Below are 18,957 nucleotides of genomic sequence, written 5' to 3' on the forward strand. Positions count from 1 at the left end.
CGGCCAGGCGGGCCACGAGTGGGATGAGTGGGGGTCTGTGAGGCAGCGACTGCTGTCTGTGGAGGGCCGCAGACTCGCTGGCTGCATCTGGTGGGCCAACAAAGACAGGTTAGCAGAGGTAGTGTTCTGCAGGAACTCCTTTTGTAAATAGGACTGTTGTAGAACTCCCTCTTCGACACATTCACAGCTTCAAAGCTCCAGTTAACTTGATTTAAAATAATGAAAGTCCGAGGTCACAACGCCTTTTGTCGGAAGCCCAGTGTGTATCTAAAGCACACACCAACACCTTGAGGACCAGACACTTAATTAAAAACAACATTATTATTTAACTTTTTTTTTTTTTTTTGGAATACAGTAGCAAGCCGGTCCAGTGGGCTGGATTCGGTCCACGGGCCACCTGTTGCAATGTCTAAAAACCTACCCTTTCTAAAGATGACTTTAATGCCCAGATTACCACCTACTGTAAATGTAAACCTTCACCACAAAGAGAGACACAGATTAACGCCGGCTGGAAATATAACTTAATACACAGCGGTGAGGTCATGAGTAATGACCTTTGGTTTAAGGTTTGCATAAAAGTGTCAGTGTTTTAGTGCCACCCTGGTGTCATAAAAGTGAATTCTGGCCTGCACTGTATCATCGGAGGAGATAAGAGAGAGTGTCTGAAGGCAGCAGATTGTTTCTGTCATCTGTACCTACACACTGCACCACAGCAGACGACCTGCCAGACAGGACAACGGTCCACCAGACGTTTATGTTGTGGAGCATCTGCCGCCACTGATGACGTTAACACTTAAAAGGCAACAGTAGAACGCTGTCTATTTAAGCCACATCTTTTGTAACTATAAAGAGCAGAATGAATTTATTATAAATTAAATGTAGATCTTAGGGTTTTTAAATGACAACATTGGAAGTGAGGCGGTTGTTCTAATTGTGGCTGCAATTAATCATGCATGATTAATCATGATCGTGATTAAGCACAATCAATTTTTTTTGTAATTAGCCATGATTAACAGTGATTCGTTAGGATTATATTTGACACAAATAATTTTTACAATCATAATTAATCAAGATTAACCTTGAGTATAATCAAAATTCTGAATTGCAATTATTATTAATTAATTAACTTCAAAATATGTGAATTCAACGACTTTTTTTTTCTCTGCGTTGCCGGAACAGAAGGAAAAACAACTAAATAAATAATGATGGAATTATTCTGAATTGCAATTATTATTAATTAATTAAATTCAAAATATGTGAATTCAATGACTTTTTTTTCTCTACGTTGCCGGAACAGAAGGAAAAACAACAGCAGGTAAATGATGGAATTATTAATATTGTAAATGTCAAGAGAAGGAAAACATCGTTGAGAACTTTGCTTCGTAAAGTTGTTGGATTTTTAGTCATCACTGTGTGATGTGAAATGCTTTGAGAGTTTTCACTTTCAGTGACGCCCCCCCCGCCCACAACAATGTCTAAAGGCGACTGATGTTGAGATGGTATTTTAAGCTTGAGGTTCTTCCAGGAAATGAAAACTCTTTCCTTCAGTAGAAGTAAACGACCAATCACCAATGAATTAACGACTTTACGGAGTTAAACTTTTACACCGTTCAAAAGAAGCCAATATTTTTTACTTGTAATGACAAAAAAATGACAACAAAACTTCTTCTCTGCTCATCTATCATGTGTGACAACCACTGAACTATTTTAGTCATCAATTTTTTTTTTTTAACCCAAGGTTCAATATTTCATTGTAGCGATAAAAATACATGAAAAGTCATTTAGATCCTTAGTGTCACATGATTAAACCACAATGGTGTGTCATGTGTTTTTTTGCAACATCTCACACAATGGTGTGTCATGTGTTTTTTTGCAACTCACATTTACTTATGCAGAGTGCATAATCTTCATAATTTTCCATGACACCAGTGCTCCACAGATAAATCGTCTCGCTTTTAGTATGCAGGTGAGCCGGAGAACTTGGACATTGAGCAATGGTGGCGACTAACCTTTAGGTGACCCAATTGGAGCTTCGCTTTGGGACTTAACCAGGCGACCATCAGTGAAATAGCTGCTCTGGGAGGCAAACGACACCTCTGGGCCGGTCATGTTTCCCTCCTCTTCGTCCTCCTCCTCATCCTCTTCTTCGTCCTCTGCCGTCTCCTCCTGCGCGTCCTCTTCTCTCTGCTCCACCTCTGTCGAGTCGTCCAGCCTCTGTCTCTCCTGCTGCTTGCTGTGATTCTCAATCACCTGTTGATTTTGGGGGTGAAACCAGCAGTGTTCAGTTTCATATTCTTTAAAGAGTGGCCACTAAGTTTTTTTTTGTTTTTTTTTTTTTTGCTCATCATTACCTAAATTAAGGCCATAATTCAACACTATGCCAACTATAGTTTTAGTAAAATAAATGCTAATTCTCCATAAATCAAAATCTTTAGCTGAATAAAAGATTAGATGTCTGAAACAGTTTTGTTTCTCTCACTGAGCTCTAAATCTAAAAATGGAAGACACAAGAGAATTTTTTGTAGCGCGTAAAAATGTCAAACTTTTTAATTCTTGAAAGAAAAAACAGTAAAAAACAATTTCTAAATGTCAAAGCAGACACAAAAAAAGGTTCTGGCACTTTAATAAGAAACCTCGTTAAATGGTAAAATGTTTTCTAAAACGCTCCACAGAGACAGAAAATACTCAATGTTTTCTAAAACGCTCCACAGAGACGGAAAATAAGTGTTCAAAGCTCCGTCTGATAGCTTTTTCACTACAACCCCTTCGCAGCGTGCTCTCACCTTATTGGCCGTCTCCATGACCACCTCGATGTTAAGGTTCTGTGCGGCCATGGCTAACAGCTCGTCGTCATCGTCTCCAACATCCCAGGCGTCACTTGTGATGCTCTCAAATTCCTGGAAAGTGGTTGCCTTTTTGGGCTTCCCCGGTGTGGCTGGAGGAGGCTTGTTGCCCGCTCTAATGAGACTGAGGAGCAGAGAGAGCACGGCATAATTAAGGGAGAGAAAAAAAAGTGTGGTTCAAAGAGCAGGGAAACGGCAGTGATAGAGCAGTGATAAGTATGAGACTGAAAAAAAAAACAGGAGCTTAGAGGGAAATTTTCAGAAACTGTAGATTTGTGTAACCCTCTTTACTTCTAATTTCCATCCTATTTTAACATAAAATGGTAATATGGGAAAACTGGAAACTAGCTGGCAGGTCATGCTCACTCAGCAACATTCCCCACTATTGTCATCTTGCAGGTTTTAATTCTACACATGATTGTCTTGCAAGTTTGTGGGCTGCAAACCATCTTGACTGGACCTCTGGTGGAGGCTCCTTTTATAACCAAACTTGATTTCCCTTTAAATTGATTTAACTTTTTGAACCTTCAAAAGACATGACGTGAAAAGGCAGTGCTGTTTGTTCTGTGATAGAAGAACTTCATATGAATGACTGGAACAGAGACTGGAGCAGTGGAAACCACTGATTTACCTGCTGGACCCGTTTTATGACTCATTCCACACCACCTGACCCGCAAACATGTTAATTAGACGCATGTGGATTAAATGGCTGCAACAGACATTACACAAACACATACTGTGGTTGCTACAGCAATCAACCCAGCAGTCCTTAGTACAGAAATGTAATTCTCCACAGGTGTAGGGTGTGTTTAATCCTGATTTGTTTTTCTTTTAATAAAAGAGTTGGTGTAGAAATGTATTTAACCTTAGGAATCTAAATACAGCTTACAGATGAAGTTTATGTTTAACTTACTATTTACTAAATGAATAAAGTGTTTTAAGTATTATAAATTATTAGCATTATGTTGGTAGAAGAGCATAACTTTATATACTGTATTATACAGCACCACCTGAAAGTAAGAAAAAACATGTTTTCTTCTATATTTACAATGATGAAATATCAAACCTTTGACTTCACTGTGCTGTAAGAATGTTCCAAATTCAAGCAGAAGTACAACTCAACTTTTAAAGGTAGTGACATTTTGTTATAAATAGACCCTTTCTTCTTACTGTGTAAAAAAAAAGAATAAATAACTCTAATAAGGGTTTTTCAGTTTTGTATAAATCCACAAATGACAGGAACAGACAATGAGGTTAATATAAGAAAAGTAAAAGCACAACTTGACCTTATACTCAGACAAAAACAAGCATATTGAATTAAATCCCCAGCAGAAATCAACTTCATTGAATGACCTACAAACGTGAGAATTCATATTGAATTAAATCCCCAGCAGAAACTCACGTTTGTAGGTCATTCAATGAATGACCTACAAACGTGAGAAATGTGTTATTACTATCTATAAATGCAAATATATATATATATATATATATATATGTTTGTTAATTTTTGTCTGTGTCAGAAATACATGGAACAGAATTGTTTACTGTAACAAAAAATTTCAGATACATTTATCCTCCAACCTTAACAAACAGCGGCACTCAGTTAAAGACCTCCTTCAGTCATAAATGTATTAGACTCTAGTGTCTCCACACTGCGTACTTTATTACTTCATTATTTCGTCTGTTTATTTTAAGGTTTACATCCTAGATTACTGCTAGCTTCACTTCCTTAAAAACAATCAAAACATTAACAGTTATGAGCAGTTTCATTTAGGACCACACCCCATGAGGTCACAAATGCCCACTAGGTTTCATAGAGTAGAAAATAAACGCTTCAGTGAATTGACGATAATGATAATTACACGTTGGCAAACAAAACTGTCAAAATAGCAATGTGAAAAACAGCACATGGTGTGTTTAAAACATTGCTTTACGCATTAGTTATTTATAAAGATCTACCAGGATAACTCATCAATTCAGTTCATGAGTCAATATGAATGAGTCTGGTAATTATTTTTTTAAAGGCAGAACAAACTTAAATACTGATCATATAAATCAAAACTAAATGATGAGAGTTGTTGACAAAGAACATGATGACAAGAGCAGAAATATAATTTTAGGTGTTGGTGTCAATAAAATACAAAATCTTTCATTTTAAGTTAACAGTTTATGTCCAAGTTACTCTGCAGGAGAATCACATTGTGCTTTGCAAGAAAACAGACGTGCATTGAACTTACTTGGCATGAAGCAGCGGGTCAAAAGGTGGATGCTGTGCTCCATACACATGCTGAATGCTAAGGAAGTGGAGAGAAAATGTCAATGGATGAGCTGGTTACAAAGTAGCTCTCAAGTTATCTGTTTTGACTCCACGTTTGCTCTGACAGAGTGCGTTAAACCTGCAGTAGCGGAGAGGACATGAAGTCCAGACCAGAGTTGTTCTACTAGACAGATATATGATTATATCGCAACTCTATGGGCTAAATCACTAAATTGTTAGCCACTGTTAGCAAAGTAGCTCTTCGGCTAATTGCAACAATTGGCAAACTGTCTATGAATATATTTTACTACTGATGTTACTTTATTGCATAATAATAGACTCGCAAACACCGTGCAGGACAACAGGGCCGTTATGACAAATACAGTTGTGACTGTACAGAACAGCGTCAATGGAATCACACTTAGCTACGCTAAACTAGCCGACAGTAGGGAACACGTCACTCACCTGCCAGGAACCTTAGCTGTGTTTCGTTTCCAGAACTGCTTTCTGTTGCTTTCGCTCGACATTTTCTTTGCGCTTCTCAGAAATGTCCCAAAGCCAAACAACCAGGCGCTGTCGTTGTCTGTTAAGTGTGAATTGTGTGTTTATTTACACCAGGTCCCCCAACACCAAAACTCAGAAAGCTGCCATGTTGATACTGTCTAACGATGAGCAAAACTGGCTACGATTGGTCAGAGCGAGACTTCCTCAACAAGGGCCAATCACAAGTGAGTTTTGGATGTAGGTGGTTCGGGGAGCGCCTGACGTCACACCCTGCTAGCAACTTGATGATATTATTACAGGATAATAACAAACTACGTGCATCAAATATTTGCACCACGTTGTCATGTTGTTTCCGTGTTAGCCTTTGCTCAGAAGTGTACATAGTTTTAATTTTAATAGAACTAAGAACAGAACGTGGTTAACTGCTAATAGTGCTGGTTGTAATTTACAATACTACACTAATTTTCCACAGCGACAATTACTGACTTGCAGCTTTTATATAATATTATGCTATTCAATCACTGTTAGCAGTTACTGTAAATACCAACGATGTAATGACAAATCAAACAAATCAAGTAATCAAATTACTTTAAAAAGTCCTGGTTACTAATTTAGGAATAAAAATTACTAGATTTAATTGGCTCATACACATAGATTTGTATTTGTTTTCATGTTTGAGTAAATTTGCAAATTCCAATGACTTTACTACTTAGAATTACTACTTAGTATAATTCCTTCTTTTATATTTTAGTAAAGGTAAAGTCTTAATTATTAGCAAATATAGGTAACATAGAATGTTTTATTGTCATTTGGTGTTTTCAGTGCCGTAGTGTTGTTGCAATAAATTGGAAAGCAAGCCGGACAATTTTTTTTTTCTGCGGAGTAAGCCATCTTGGCTATAAACGATCTTTGTTCGAGATCCATTCTTATGCTAACGGCTCTGGCCGATTTACCGAGGACTGAACTAATACGTGTAGATCCATTGTGTTGTCTATACTGAGCTGAGCCGGACCGAAGAAAAAAGTGTCATGACAACTGTGGACGAATGACCAGTTCGGGACGACATTATGGACAAACAGCCTGTGCTATTGTGCTCCAGGCTTTTCCAGAAGCGCAGGCAGGCGGATGTGACTCTGAGCCGAACGGTTCTGGCCTGGACGGAAACAGAGAAGAGCAGAAAACGAAGGACAGGCATCAGTAGCTTCTCTGGAAAAGGTAAATGACTTCAAAGTGTCACTTTCCATCCTTCTGATAACCTTGTTGTACAGTAGTGTACGTTATATCAGACCATTGACAGTGTAATACATGTCACGTTGTAATAAAGTAGTCGTTCGCATTAATAAATGCCTTGGACTGGTACATGCAGTCAGGTTATGTAAACACTGAAGATGGGCCGTGTATACGTTGACTAGAGTAGGTCACATACGTCCGACGTCCCATTCAAAGACAGTTAGAAGTCTCTATTCTTAATAATAAAGATCTGAGAGAGTCTGACTGCTATCTGATATGTCTCCCATGAAGGGTTTAAATCATTCATCAATGCCCTTGGTTACCAGAGGTTTATTTTATTTATGCCACTCTTACAATCGCCTAAATGTGAGTTTATTCTTTGTTAATAAACTAGCCATAGTTACTACTCCTCAAAAAAAAACTTGAAAAACACTAGGTAAACTTTGAAGTGTAAATATACTGTATGTTTTTATAAAACATTGACAAATAGAGAAATGTCAATGAAACAATTTACAGTAGTTGTGACATTCTATTAACATGTGAGAGTCTATTTAAACTTTTGGTCATAAGCAATTTGTTCATGCTTGGTGACTCATAAATCTTGGTACAAATTTATAAATGTACTAATTACTAGATAGTACCATTAAAGGTCATTACACTAATTTTTTACAAAGTTTAGATAAAGACAAGGAGTTAGTTACAGTATTACTCAGCCTACACATCAAGTTTTTGACCAGGCCACATGGTGGAAAAGTGGTTATGGGTCTCACCTTCCAGAGAGAAGATCACTGGTTTGACCTCTGGCCTTTCTGTGTTGAGTTTGTTTGTCTTTCCAGTGCGAGTGTGGGTTTTCTCCAGGTACTATTGTTTCTTCCCAGAAACAAGTACCTGGAGTGAGTCCAAAACATACAATTTGGGGATTGGGTTAGGTGGACACTGTAAGATGACCATTGGTATGCATGAGAGCCAGAACTGTTTGTCTTTCCATGTGACTCTGCAATAGTTTTGCAAGCCCATTTTTTTGTAGAATTAACTGTAGTTCACCCCAAAAGTTGTGATGTATGAATAAAATACGTTTGGACTACACTGAACAGCCCAACAATACCAAAAGAAACAGATCAAACTATCAAGGTCAAACTAAGCTTAAATATTTAGGTTTAAATTTATGCTTCCTGGCAGAACCATTCCACGTGTATTTTCTTACAAAACTACAAATATAAAAGGGACTTTCCTAAGTCATATTCTTGTGGTCTGTGTTTTCCACCTTCCATAAGTTTAGGTGAATCACATGCATGACCATATTCTTGTGGTCTGTGTTTTCCACCAAGGACCTGGGTAGGTTGAGCAAATAAGTTTAGGTGAATCACATGCATGAATCTTTGCTTTCACATCCTTAAATTTGACATGTGTTAAAGGTTCAGTTCAAGGAACACAGGCCGTGACTCAGATATTGAACCTTTGGTTCCTGATGTCACTGACGTCCCACCTTCATCTAGCTTCTTCTTGATGTTGGTGTCACTTGGTATTGCTACAACCATCAATACACAGCTGTACAGCAGTTTCCTTTGAGAATTTGGTGGTAAAGTTTCTTGAAGTTTTTCCTCCTCATTATTCAGACACATTTCACGGCGTTATTCTCTCAGCGACGAGGACAGTTTGAGGAAAAATGGCCACTATTTTTACAGTTTTTATGCTTTCTTTTTTTGCTCATCATACATTATAAAAACTGTGGCTTTTCTCCACAGGGTACATACTTTTTATTTCTACCTACTATCTGAAAAATAATGTTAAGTCTTCCTCAGGAGGTGGGCTATAATAAGCACCCTTGCCACCCACAGAGGTGCTTATATGGCACAACTCAGGGCTCCAAGGAAAAGTACTGCCATTCTTATCACTGTCTGTGTCTTTATGACGGTGACCGAAAATGAAAAACACATGGAGCAGCAAGGGACATAAAACCAGACCTATACAGCTGGTGGAAATTAACCCATTATAACCCAGGCCCATTTGACGTTTTAAGAAAGTTAACGTTGGCTATGGAAACCGATCTGATATCAGGTGTTCAGAGTAAATTATTTCCATTAATTGAAAATTAATCTGTTAAGTATTTATTTGCATTCCAATGAAAATGACAAAGGTTAAACCAGTCGTCCTTTTGACCCTCTTTTGTCAATTTCTGGCGACCCCAAAGACTTTTTTTTTAGTCATGTGATCGCAGCCCTCTGGGTGATAATTTTTTTGTGTAGTTAAAAATATTATCCATTTTTAATATTGATAATATTAAAAAGATTTAAAATTATATTAATAATTATAAAACAAAATATTTTTAAAGAAAAATAAAACTAGTCATTTCAGGTGACACCATATGAATCTCATGTGACCCCACATGGGGTCGAAACCCCAAGGTTGAAAAACACTGGGTTAGACAATTCATTCCTATGACAATGGCCTAGACAAACCCATTGTTATTTCTCTACAAAGCAACTGAACACTTACAAACAAATGTTAAAAATCCATTATGGTGTAAAAAATTATAACTGTCAGCTATGTTACAAGATGTTTTTCCCAAATTGAATGTTGTTTTAGCAAACTAGCTTAGGCTAAATGACAACTTTTATAACCGTCGAACCTTTACTGCAGATACTTTAACAGGGATAGTTGGGCAACCAGTCTGTGGTATCTTTAGCAGACTGTACCAGAATGTTCTACGTTAACAGAAGTCCCCCTAGTGATTAATAATCACACAGCAATGGTCCGTGCCACCCTTCACATTGGAATCCTTCTAATTCCGACTTCCACAGAACCCCCCTGAGGCTAATGTTTGTTCATCTAGATGAGGTCCCTGGTCTGCCATTACAGTACCACATTGAGTGGTATGATTACAGCTGGCACTGCACACTTGAGTTTAAATCTCACCATTGACCTTCCCCAAAGTGGTATCAAGTGCCCGATAATAACCCGCCATAAAGACTTCCATTTATGGAGTCAATGTTCAATGCAGTCACGTCAAAATCCACTGCAGGGATCGTGTCGGCAATCGCAGCTCGTATCGGGAAAGAAATAAAAAATAAATAAAAAAAGTGCTTAGTAAACATTTAATGATCTCAATGTTCAACGCTACTGTTTACACGTCAGTCATGTTATCACCCTTCACTCTTAGGAAACGAAACACTTTTAAATACTTGAGCAGGAAAAACAGAGTAAATATGCTCTCTTTTTATCACTGTAATCTTTTATCTGAGTGTGTTTTGGTCGGAACTTGTCACTAAGTGTTTAGTTAATGAGTTACCAGAGTAAACAAAGAACAGGGTATCAATGGAATTATCTTGGGGTTTTTTTTCACCTGTGCAAACATGAAGCCTTCTATTTGTGGACTCCACGTGTTGTCTGTTGATAACTTAAATCATGAAGTGCCCAAACACTTCACACTTTCAGTTTAACATGCTACTAACGGGTGTGTGTGTGTGTGTTTAACCAGCATTAACATTTCCCAGCTGTCTGAAAAGAACAGCAATGAGATCAAATGTTTTCCGAGGCCAGAGCAGTAAAGGTACAGCAAATATGTGATTGTATTAGCAACAGGTTGTGGGTTTTTTTTTTTTTTTGTTTTTTTTTTAGAGGATTTATATTCAGTTTTCCACTCAATCTGACTGAAAATGGAAAAATAATCAAGAAAAGGAGAGGTTTAATATAAATATCATAGATGGACAAGAGTGTTCACTTTCAGCCGGCTCACTTCTGACAGGCTGTCCTCAGCCGGCGTTTCCAATTTTCCGTTTCCAATATTAAACGGATGCATAAGCCCCTTAAATGCCAACGGGAATTGTTATGAGCAGTAAACATCACTCCAGCCCTGATGCTCTGGCTCATTCAACATAAGTTTATGGGACTGCTTGACATTTAAGTGGTTTTGGTCAAATCAGAGCATCTGTCAGTCAGAGTTGCTGGGCAGAGCAGGAGACAGTGTACCCTTGACAGGGATCAGTGAGACACATGTCCTCGACATGAATCTAAAGACTTCTCCAACAAATCATTTCATACTCCATAGAGAGTTTAGGCTTTTTTTCTTATGGGTTCAAATGAGTCCCTCTGAGCCTGGATATGGCTACAGGACTTAGGAGGTCACGATATTTGCCTCTTCATAATACACAGAGGTAGAAAGATGCAGATACATCTGCAGCAGGGGTGTCAGACTCAATCACTCAAGGGGCAGAAATTTAAACCCCAGGCTTAGCTGTGGGCAGATCAGGATCAACATATCTAGAACAGTACTAGAGTACAGTACAGTACAGTACAGTACAGTATGTACAGTGCTTTAACCAGAGAATAAGAATATTGTGGAGCTTGTGGAGGTGATGTGCCGTGAAGCAATTGTTTTTACAGTTCGTATTTATTTACACTGACATTTAAGCATTCACATTGGCTGCCCTTCCACCTGTTCACATACACGTCAGCTCAACAGAACCGTGAAACCCGGGAGAAATCCACACTCTCTCTGACAGCTCCGACACACAGGCAGATTTGTGCTTGGTAATCTAAATCTGTAATGCACGGCACCTTCTGTGTATTCAGAAGCATCTACATAGTAGAGTGAACACGGCCTGGTGACTGGCTGAAGTGTGTGGGGCTGCTGTTTATTTAGACTAAAGAGAGAGGGAACTTTGGACCCACAACAGTGAACAATAAATGAAAACGTGAGTGACATTCACGCAGTTCATACCTCCCAAGGTTGGGAGATGTTCTTTACTTACATAATATCTCACACTTTGTGGAGTATAATCTCCCAAAAAAACAAACCAAACATGTATTTTCTCTCCTATCAAAGTTCAAGCCAACATCTGTGTCAGTATGAGGTGAAACAACCCACAACATAAACACCTTCATCACTGACGTCTTATCTTCTCTCGTGCACCTGCACACCACGCCAATTGGAATACAATATGTAAAAGCACAGCAGGAATGACCCCAGCGCGACATGAATCGTACTGGAACACCTAAGAGTGTGAGCGTTTCCTTGAGCTCGGCCTGGCTTGGACGCTAATACCCTGTCATTGCTGACGCACAGTTACAATAAAAGGATTGTGTATTGATTGACTGTGTGAGGTGAGCAGCGCAGAGGACAACAGCACAATATGAATATGTTGACAGCCGCCTGTTGTCAAAATGTCTGAGACAGGACAGGACAGGACAGGAGCTTCACACTCGCTCTCTTTCTCACACGAACACAAACAAACACCTCTAAAGCCCACACGGCCTGAATGGGTCAGGCTGTACAGCCAATATACTCTTTAATACAGTTTTTCCATCAGTCATCAGCTCAGATATTTTTATATGCTGTATTTTATTTAAACTCGATTTGTATTCATGAATGTTTGTGGTGGTGTTTTTTTAATTATAATTTTGTAAAGAATAATAATTACTCCACCAACATCATCTTTATCAAAAATATCACAACACATGTCGAGCCAGATTTTTTTTTTCCCACGTTATAAATGCCTTCACAAAAAGTCATAAGATGAATAATATTTTATTCACCTTTAGGAAATAAAGTAGCACTTCACAAACAAAGCAAGTAGAAATATCTGGGCACAGCGTTCAATGTTGGGTTCACCTTTGAATCCCACGTGGACGCCCTCTGTGCCCACCCACGGATGGAGTTTCTAGCCAAACTACAACATTATAAAGTTAGTAATGATTTTAATAAGATGTTTTTCTCCTGTTTATTCCATCTGTCCTGACCTTTTCCTGCCTGCTGGCTTGGGTATCCCAGCATAAAATACAGCAACAGACTGCAGCGCAGTGCCGACACATTGTGAGGTTATTGAACGATACAAGGAAAAGTCTGGTAAACTCCTGACACCCAGTGTTGAAAGAGCTTTGGCAGCTTCCATCTGACAAATATTCTTTGTCAAAAAAAAATCCAGAAGGGGAAACATTTAATCCATATATACTTGTATGTACAGTATATCAGTATTTTAAAAGCTGTGAGCCTTGACATGTTCCAACAAAGTTGACCTTATTGGGCCATCTGATAAGCTGCCAAAGCTCTTACAACACTGGGTTTACTAGAGTTCTCCTAGTAAACTTAAGTAACCTAACAATATGTTGGCCAACTAGTTCTGGGAAAAAAATATAGATAAAACTTATTGGGGACAGATATGCTCAGAATATCATTACATGTACAATGCAACATGAAGAGCTTCCTTTTTAGACAGCACTGTATATATCTAACTCGGGAAGTAGTAAATTCAATATTTATCCAGGAAAATAGTTGTACTTTTGAGAGTACACAGTTTGTCACCATCACCACAAAGGTGAACAAATATATAATTTTTAAATAATCAAATATTTGCTAGACAAAATTTTAAGAATTTTCTAAAAATAAATAATGAGTATAAAGTTGTTCTTGGCATGATCACAATATAACAATAATATATATTGTTGTCAATATTTAATATTACAGCAGTTTTACTGCTATGTGAACAAAAGTGCAGTAACATTTGGGTTGAAAGCACTTTCGCACTTTGCCTTTTTTAAGTTGATTTTCATCCATTAACGTTTGCACTGAAGACCAACTTTGAGATACGTGTACTTTTCTGCAGACTGTTCCTGGCTCTGTAACGGTGTTCACTCTGCAGTACCAGAGTTAATCCAGTGGGAACCAGTCACACCCTGGGCCCCAAGGACTAGGAATGTTTCTGGCTCAGCAGGGAAAGGCTCTAACAATGCCAGTGCTGGGGATTACACTCACACTCAGGGCAGGCGGCACACTGACACTGGCACAATGTGAGGTCTGGTTAGGGTTACACATGCTGCCTCTCTTTTTCTCTCAAACTTCATTTTGAAACTGCAACTACAATTTCCAGCTTGTTAACAGTTGAGCTCACTGTCCGGTGATTTTCCTGAGATGAATAATAATTTTAAAACTATTGACAAAGACTAATTAGATTTCATGATTTAAACCCTGAAGTATGTGATCATTTTAGAAATCAGATTTTAATGACGGCCTCACATTGACCTAATCAGGCCAATCATGGAAGTTTGATTACAGATGAATGGTTTTATGTTTGTGTGTGTGTGTGTGTGTGTCAGACTTTATTTCCCCCTCTTTTCATTCCATCAGCCAGTCTTTGTCTATACAAACAATCAGAAATATAGCAGGAGATACCAGAAAAACATTGATATGGGGATTCGTGCTTGCAGTCTGTGGTGTTGACAGTGGACTCAGCTAAGACCTGAGGCACTAAGACAAACACAGGATGTCACACCCCACATCACAATAATCACTTCAGCTTCCAGTTTTGTTGAAACAACAATAACACTGTTGGTTTTTTAATGTTTGCCTTTTACAGCCTGCTCCGTAGATTGATTGTTCACAGCTACGCCGTTTTATTTCACTTTTGAATGGGATGAATACACGATACTGTCTGTTACCCATGGATAAATCAAAGTTTCTAATGTCATCTGAAGCTCATAGATTGACCAATAAGTGCACCATAGTCTTTGCACTGCGCCATCTAACCTGCAGTTAGCATCTGGGCTAGCTAGCGCTGAGATTAAAATAGAAAAATGGAGTTCAAAAGAGACAATAATAATAATAATTCAAGATGTAATCAGCCTTTTTAGTGGTCAACTGAATTTTCAGATGCAGTTTAATTTTATTTTGTTTTGTTTGCCCTTAATTTGGTCTTTATGTCACTGTAGCTAAACTGAAATAATTCCTTTACAAGAGAAATAAATGGACTGTTAAATAGTCCTAATTGTTTGGTTTTGGTTTTTTTTTTTTTTTGGTCTAGTTAGGCCTACACATTTTTTTTTTTTTGTCTAGTTAGGCCTACAAGAGTATTTATTATTTTCAAAACAAAAATAAGGTCTTTGTGAAAGTCGTTTCTTTCCTAATTAGGAAACAAGAAACACATTTAGTTCATTATATCAGTATCAATGTTGAGGAAATAAATATCGATCGGTAACAACTTGGCTTTACTGCATCTCTAGTCTTCTCCTGGAGTAGCTGACAGTGAGTGGGATTTTGTAGCTTCATACCTTGACCTTAATGACCCCGACCTCCTGACTGATTGTTCTCAGATTTCACAGTAACTCTAGACAACAAAACCAAAAAAAGGGTTTGAACGTTCTCCTGTAAACGGAGAACACCTCGTAGACCACGGAGAATAAACTCTTCCCTTGACTCTTGACGTTCTGCAGAGAGCAGACCTTCTCTGCTTCACAGTAACGCACTGAATTCTGGGGTATGAATAGACAGTGCGTGCTGGCTGACTGCCAGCGCTAGGAATCTTTTCAAGCACAAAGAAAAGTGTGTCAGTGCAGAGTCAAGAGGATCTGGCTTGTATGGCCGAGGGCTTAGCATGTAGCTTAGGAACTGCACTGAGCGCTAAAAAAGTAGAGTGCATGTAGTGGGATTATTGTGTATGTGTGTCATTGTGTTGATGCCCCTGTGTGTGTGTGTGTCGGGGCTATTAGAGCAGTGTTAGTAAGTAGGACTGTCAGCTATTGTTTCCATGATGGTTCAGTGGAATTTTCTGTTCTGTGCTCATGTCTGGGGTTTAAAAAAAAAAAAAAAAAAAACAGACACAGTGATTAATGCTGATTTTGTTCTTCTTCAACTGAGTCACAGTTTTAAACTACGAGACTGTCTCAGACCAGAGGGTTTTTTTTTTATTTTCGGTTTTTGAATCCTACTGAGAGCCACCATTCTCACGACAGCAGTGATGTAATCTTGTAAGATACAAGATAAGATATTCTAATGTATTCTACGGTGCGGTTTTGGCACAACTCCCGTTAGACATTGACGTCTAACGATATAAAAAAAACCACCTCACATACAAAGAGCATGTAGCAATTAACAAGAGATTAACAAGATAATTTTATGTATTTATACCGCAATAAATGATCTTTGACGTTGGAAAACACGTTGTCAAAGATCGACGTGTTAAGTACTAATGCTATTTTCGCTAATGATCCGCTGACTTCAGACTGACTTCAGACTGACTTCAGACTGACTTCTGACTGACTTCTGACTTGCAGCTACTGTACTAGCCTGTACTGTTCTTCTTAACCATTTTACAAAAACAAGAAAAATAAAATTGAAAATACAGACAGGACATTGTTCCTACTGTTTCGTACGCCATTATTTATTTTTTGGTTTCCTTGTGTGATTGAACTTTTCTGGACAGACACCACGGGGGCCAGACTAAGGCCGGTCTCCCAGATTCAGCCACCAGTTGATGATTACTGCCAAGAAGGAACTTTTTTGGCATATTTCGCAGAGCTCCAGCTGAAGTTCTGTAAACTTATATTACTTAAAACTACACCCGAATCCTTTAGCGTTATGTGCATCATCAACACAAGATGTTTTTTTCTGTGTTTACTCTGGTTATTGTCTCTCTGGCAAAATGCTAACAAGACTTGGCTAATTGAAAAGTAATTTGAAAAGGTCTTTTATTGGTTTGTCAACTCTCTGGCAAAATGCTAACAAGACTTGAAATAATAATAATAATTGAAAAGTAAGTTGAAAAGGTCTTTTATTGGTTTGTCATAGTTTAAAGACCAAATCAACAAAAGGGTAAATATTGGAGCGCCTGTTTCCACAACAATCGATTTGGAAAACAGATAGAACTTCAACAACAATAACTTGTAGTAATCCCTCATCGATATCAACACAAGGACAGAGCAGTTGTTGCTATTTTTCCCCCCAAAAAAGGTCGAAATAAACATCTCATGGCAATGACTCTTCATCCTATTTGTCAAAGTATAAAAACCGACGGCCATAAAGTTATTTATGCCCGCACGGAGCATCATCTTTATTTGAGAAAGAAATGAAATCCTTTTCCCTCAGACTCCCAGGAGGAACTGATATGTCAGGCCTCCTCCTCCTGTTCATTTCAATATACCACCTGAGTAAACCTGAAAATGTCTGCGTGAGGTGGAGTTGCAGTGGTCAGTTAAACTCTTCCATGATCATATTGTCCCTTTTTTCATATGCTGAAGCGCACTTGTTAATTCCCGCCGTTAGCAGCAGCAGCCATTTGTTGTGCTCGAGTTCTCGGAATTTTGTGGAGAGAAACAATTTACAAGAGTGAGCAACAGCAAATTGCCATCGCCCTCATGCAACTGGTCTCTATCTGTTTTTACAAAGTATGTGTGTGGCTTGTTTTGTTTTTAAAATCTGCAGAGTTTGGATGTAAAAAGAATAAATTCTTTATTCTCCAAGTCATTTCATTCGGAACATTTTCTCAATCTCTCTGGAGCCTCAGAAGCTAATTGTCAAAGAGCATGTAGCTTTGAATGTACAGTATGTTGCACTGCACGATACTTTTAAAATATTTTTTAATATCTTCATTGTCAGGATCTCCTTTTTCCCAGGATTATTTAGTAATATTCATTGGAAATTAAGACACAAAGCACAAAAAGACCCAATTAGTAGGCTTAGTAGATTAAAAAAAAAACCTTGCTTTTTATTATGAGTAGATTAAAAAAAAAACCTTGCTTTTAATAAGATATATTCATACAGTATATGTATATACAAATATATATGCATATATTTATATACACATATATACATGTGTACAAGTATTTGTATGTATATGAATATGCAAATAGGTACATTTCTATGGTATATTTCTATGTACATATATATTTCTATGTACTTATATGTACATATATATTTCTATGTACATACATATGTATATATATACTTATATGTACATATATGCATACAGGCAAACAGTTCTTTTCATTTAATTTCCGTTCTTACCAAACTTTGTTTAATTACAATCCACAACTTCAACCAAGATCTGTTTTCTTTCTGCTCGTGATTATAGGCCATTTATTTTCAAAAAAAGAAATTCAAATGTTTTCACTTGAAAAAACAAAGAGGGATATGTTTTCTTTAAAGTATGAAGTTAGGTGAACGTTAAGTAGAAGATGTCACTGCTGTAGGCAGTAACTTTAAACGCTGGGCTCAGTCTCTCCACCGTAATTATAGACAGTTGACCCTGATGTGGGATCAGACGCAGTCTCTGATGTTGCAGCTGTCTCTCAGTTTATTTGAAAAGAAAACACATCAAGTCTTTCTTACACTTGTGATGGTTGTTGTATAATCACTTATAGACTGATGTTGATGAAAGCAGTAATTAGGATGAAAAGTTGATGATTTAAGTTTCGAAATACTGATCTAAAATAAGTCGTAATTCTCCGTGGAGCTGAGGTGAGCGGGGGGGTGGCACTTCTCTCTGATACTCGTTGTACTTTGATTCTTTGATAGTACATACAGGCTTGTGATCACTGTTAATATGGAAAAGGGTCAAATGCAGCATTCATCTCCAAAAGTGGAGTATTTTCGTCAGGAGTGCGTCATGAGGTCAGATAATTCTGGATGTTATCAGACGCAAGGGGTTAAGAGTGAAAAAGAACGTAACGCTTTTGATTTATTGCACCCTGCGTTAAACATTTTTTCTTTTTTTGCATGTCTTCAGCTCACAGTCAAGCTGTTCAGGTGTGTGAACTTGTGACTGTCCACAAGGCTGAAGAAGATTGGACCAGAAGACGCAAGAAAAAAGCCAAGCAGGTCGCTGAGCTGTACCCTCATGCATTCACAGGTAAAGAAAAAAAAATCTTCACTGAACACAAGCTAACTTTTAGTGTATTTCATCATTTGTATGTTTTTTCAACCAATACAGATAATAATCAGGCTCTCAGGGTCGATACAGATGGTACAACAGATACATTTAGTTATTTATCTGTTATCTATTTAGTCTATTTAGTTCTATTATAAAATTTTCGGCTGCACTATTATAACATGTCAAATAAGACACAGCTTGTTTGCGTTGACGACGTCTTGAATGATTTATGAAATGTGTGAAACTAGTAGATGTTTTTTTGTCCACTGCAAAAGTTCTGTAAATTGGAACAGTCGCAGCGACATTCATAAAAAAACATCCAGTCTGACAAGGACTCGTTAGCTCTAGTTAGCTGTTCAGTTTAGCCCATATGCTGTGGCACAGAACTATGACATAAGAGAGATTTAGCCCATATGCTGTGGCACAGAACTGTGACATAAGAGAGGAGGAGGAGGAGGAGGAGCCCAGAGACTGTCTGCTCAGA

General features: G+C 38.0%; 2 protein-coding genes across 2 annotated transcripts in view; one reads left to right on the forward strand and one right to left on the reverse strand.

Annotated features, from left to right (window-relative positions):
- tbc1d22a (TBC1 domain family, member 22a) overlaps positions 1-5,823 on the reverse strand; it is a 103,778-nt gene extending 97,955 nt beyond the window's left edge. The window contains exons 1-5 of the mRNA XM_025057156.1: positions 5,566-5,823; positions 5,081-5,137; positions 2,784-2,967; positions 2,010-2,250; positions 5-87 (exon numbers count right to left, since the gene is read on the reverse strand). Coding sequence (XP_024912924.1) covers positions 5-87; positions 2,010-2,250; positions 2,784-2,967; positions 5,081-5,137; positions 5,566-5,627 — 627 coding nt within the window. The 5' untranslated portion in view covers positions 5,628-5,823. The remainder of the gene's footprint in view (positions 1-4; positions 88-2,009; positions 2,251-2,783; positions 2,968-5,080; positions 5,138-5,565) is intronic.
- A 582-nt stretch (positions 5,824-6,405) lies between these two features.
- cerk (ceramide kinase) overlaps positions 6,406-18,957 on the forward strand; it is a 36,391-nt gene continuing 23,839 nt past the window's right edge. The window contains exons 1-2 of the mRNA XM_008315921.3: positions 6,406-6,819; positions 18,330-18,452. Of these exons, the coding sequence (XP_008314143.1) occupies positions 6,672-6,819; positions 18,330-18,452 (271 nt within the window). The 5' untranslated portion in view covers positions 6,406-6,671. The remainder of the gene's footprint in view (positions 6,820-18,329; positions 18,453-18,957) is intronic.

The sequence above is a fragment of the Cynoglossus semilaevis genome, chromosome 8 (genome assembly GCF_000523025.1).
Source record: "Cynoglossus semilaevis isolate Cse_v1.0 chromosome 8, Cse_v1.0, whole genome shotgun sequence".
Lineage (NCBI taxonomy): Eukaryota > Metazoa > Chordata > Actinopteri > Pleuronectiformes > Cynoglossidae > Cynoglossus > Cynoglossus semilaevis.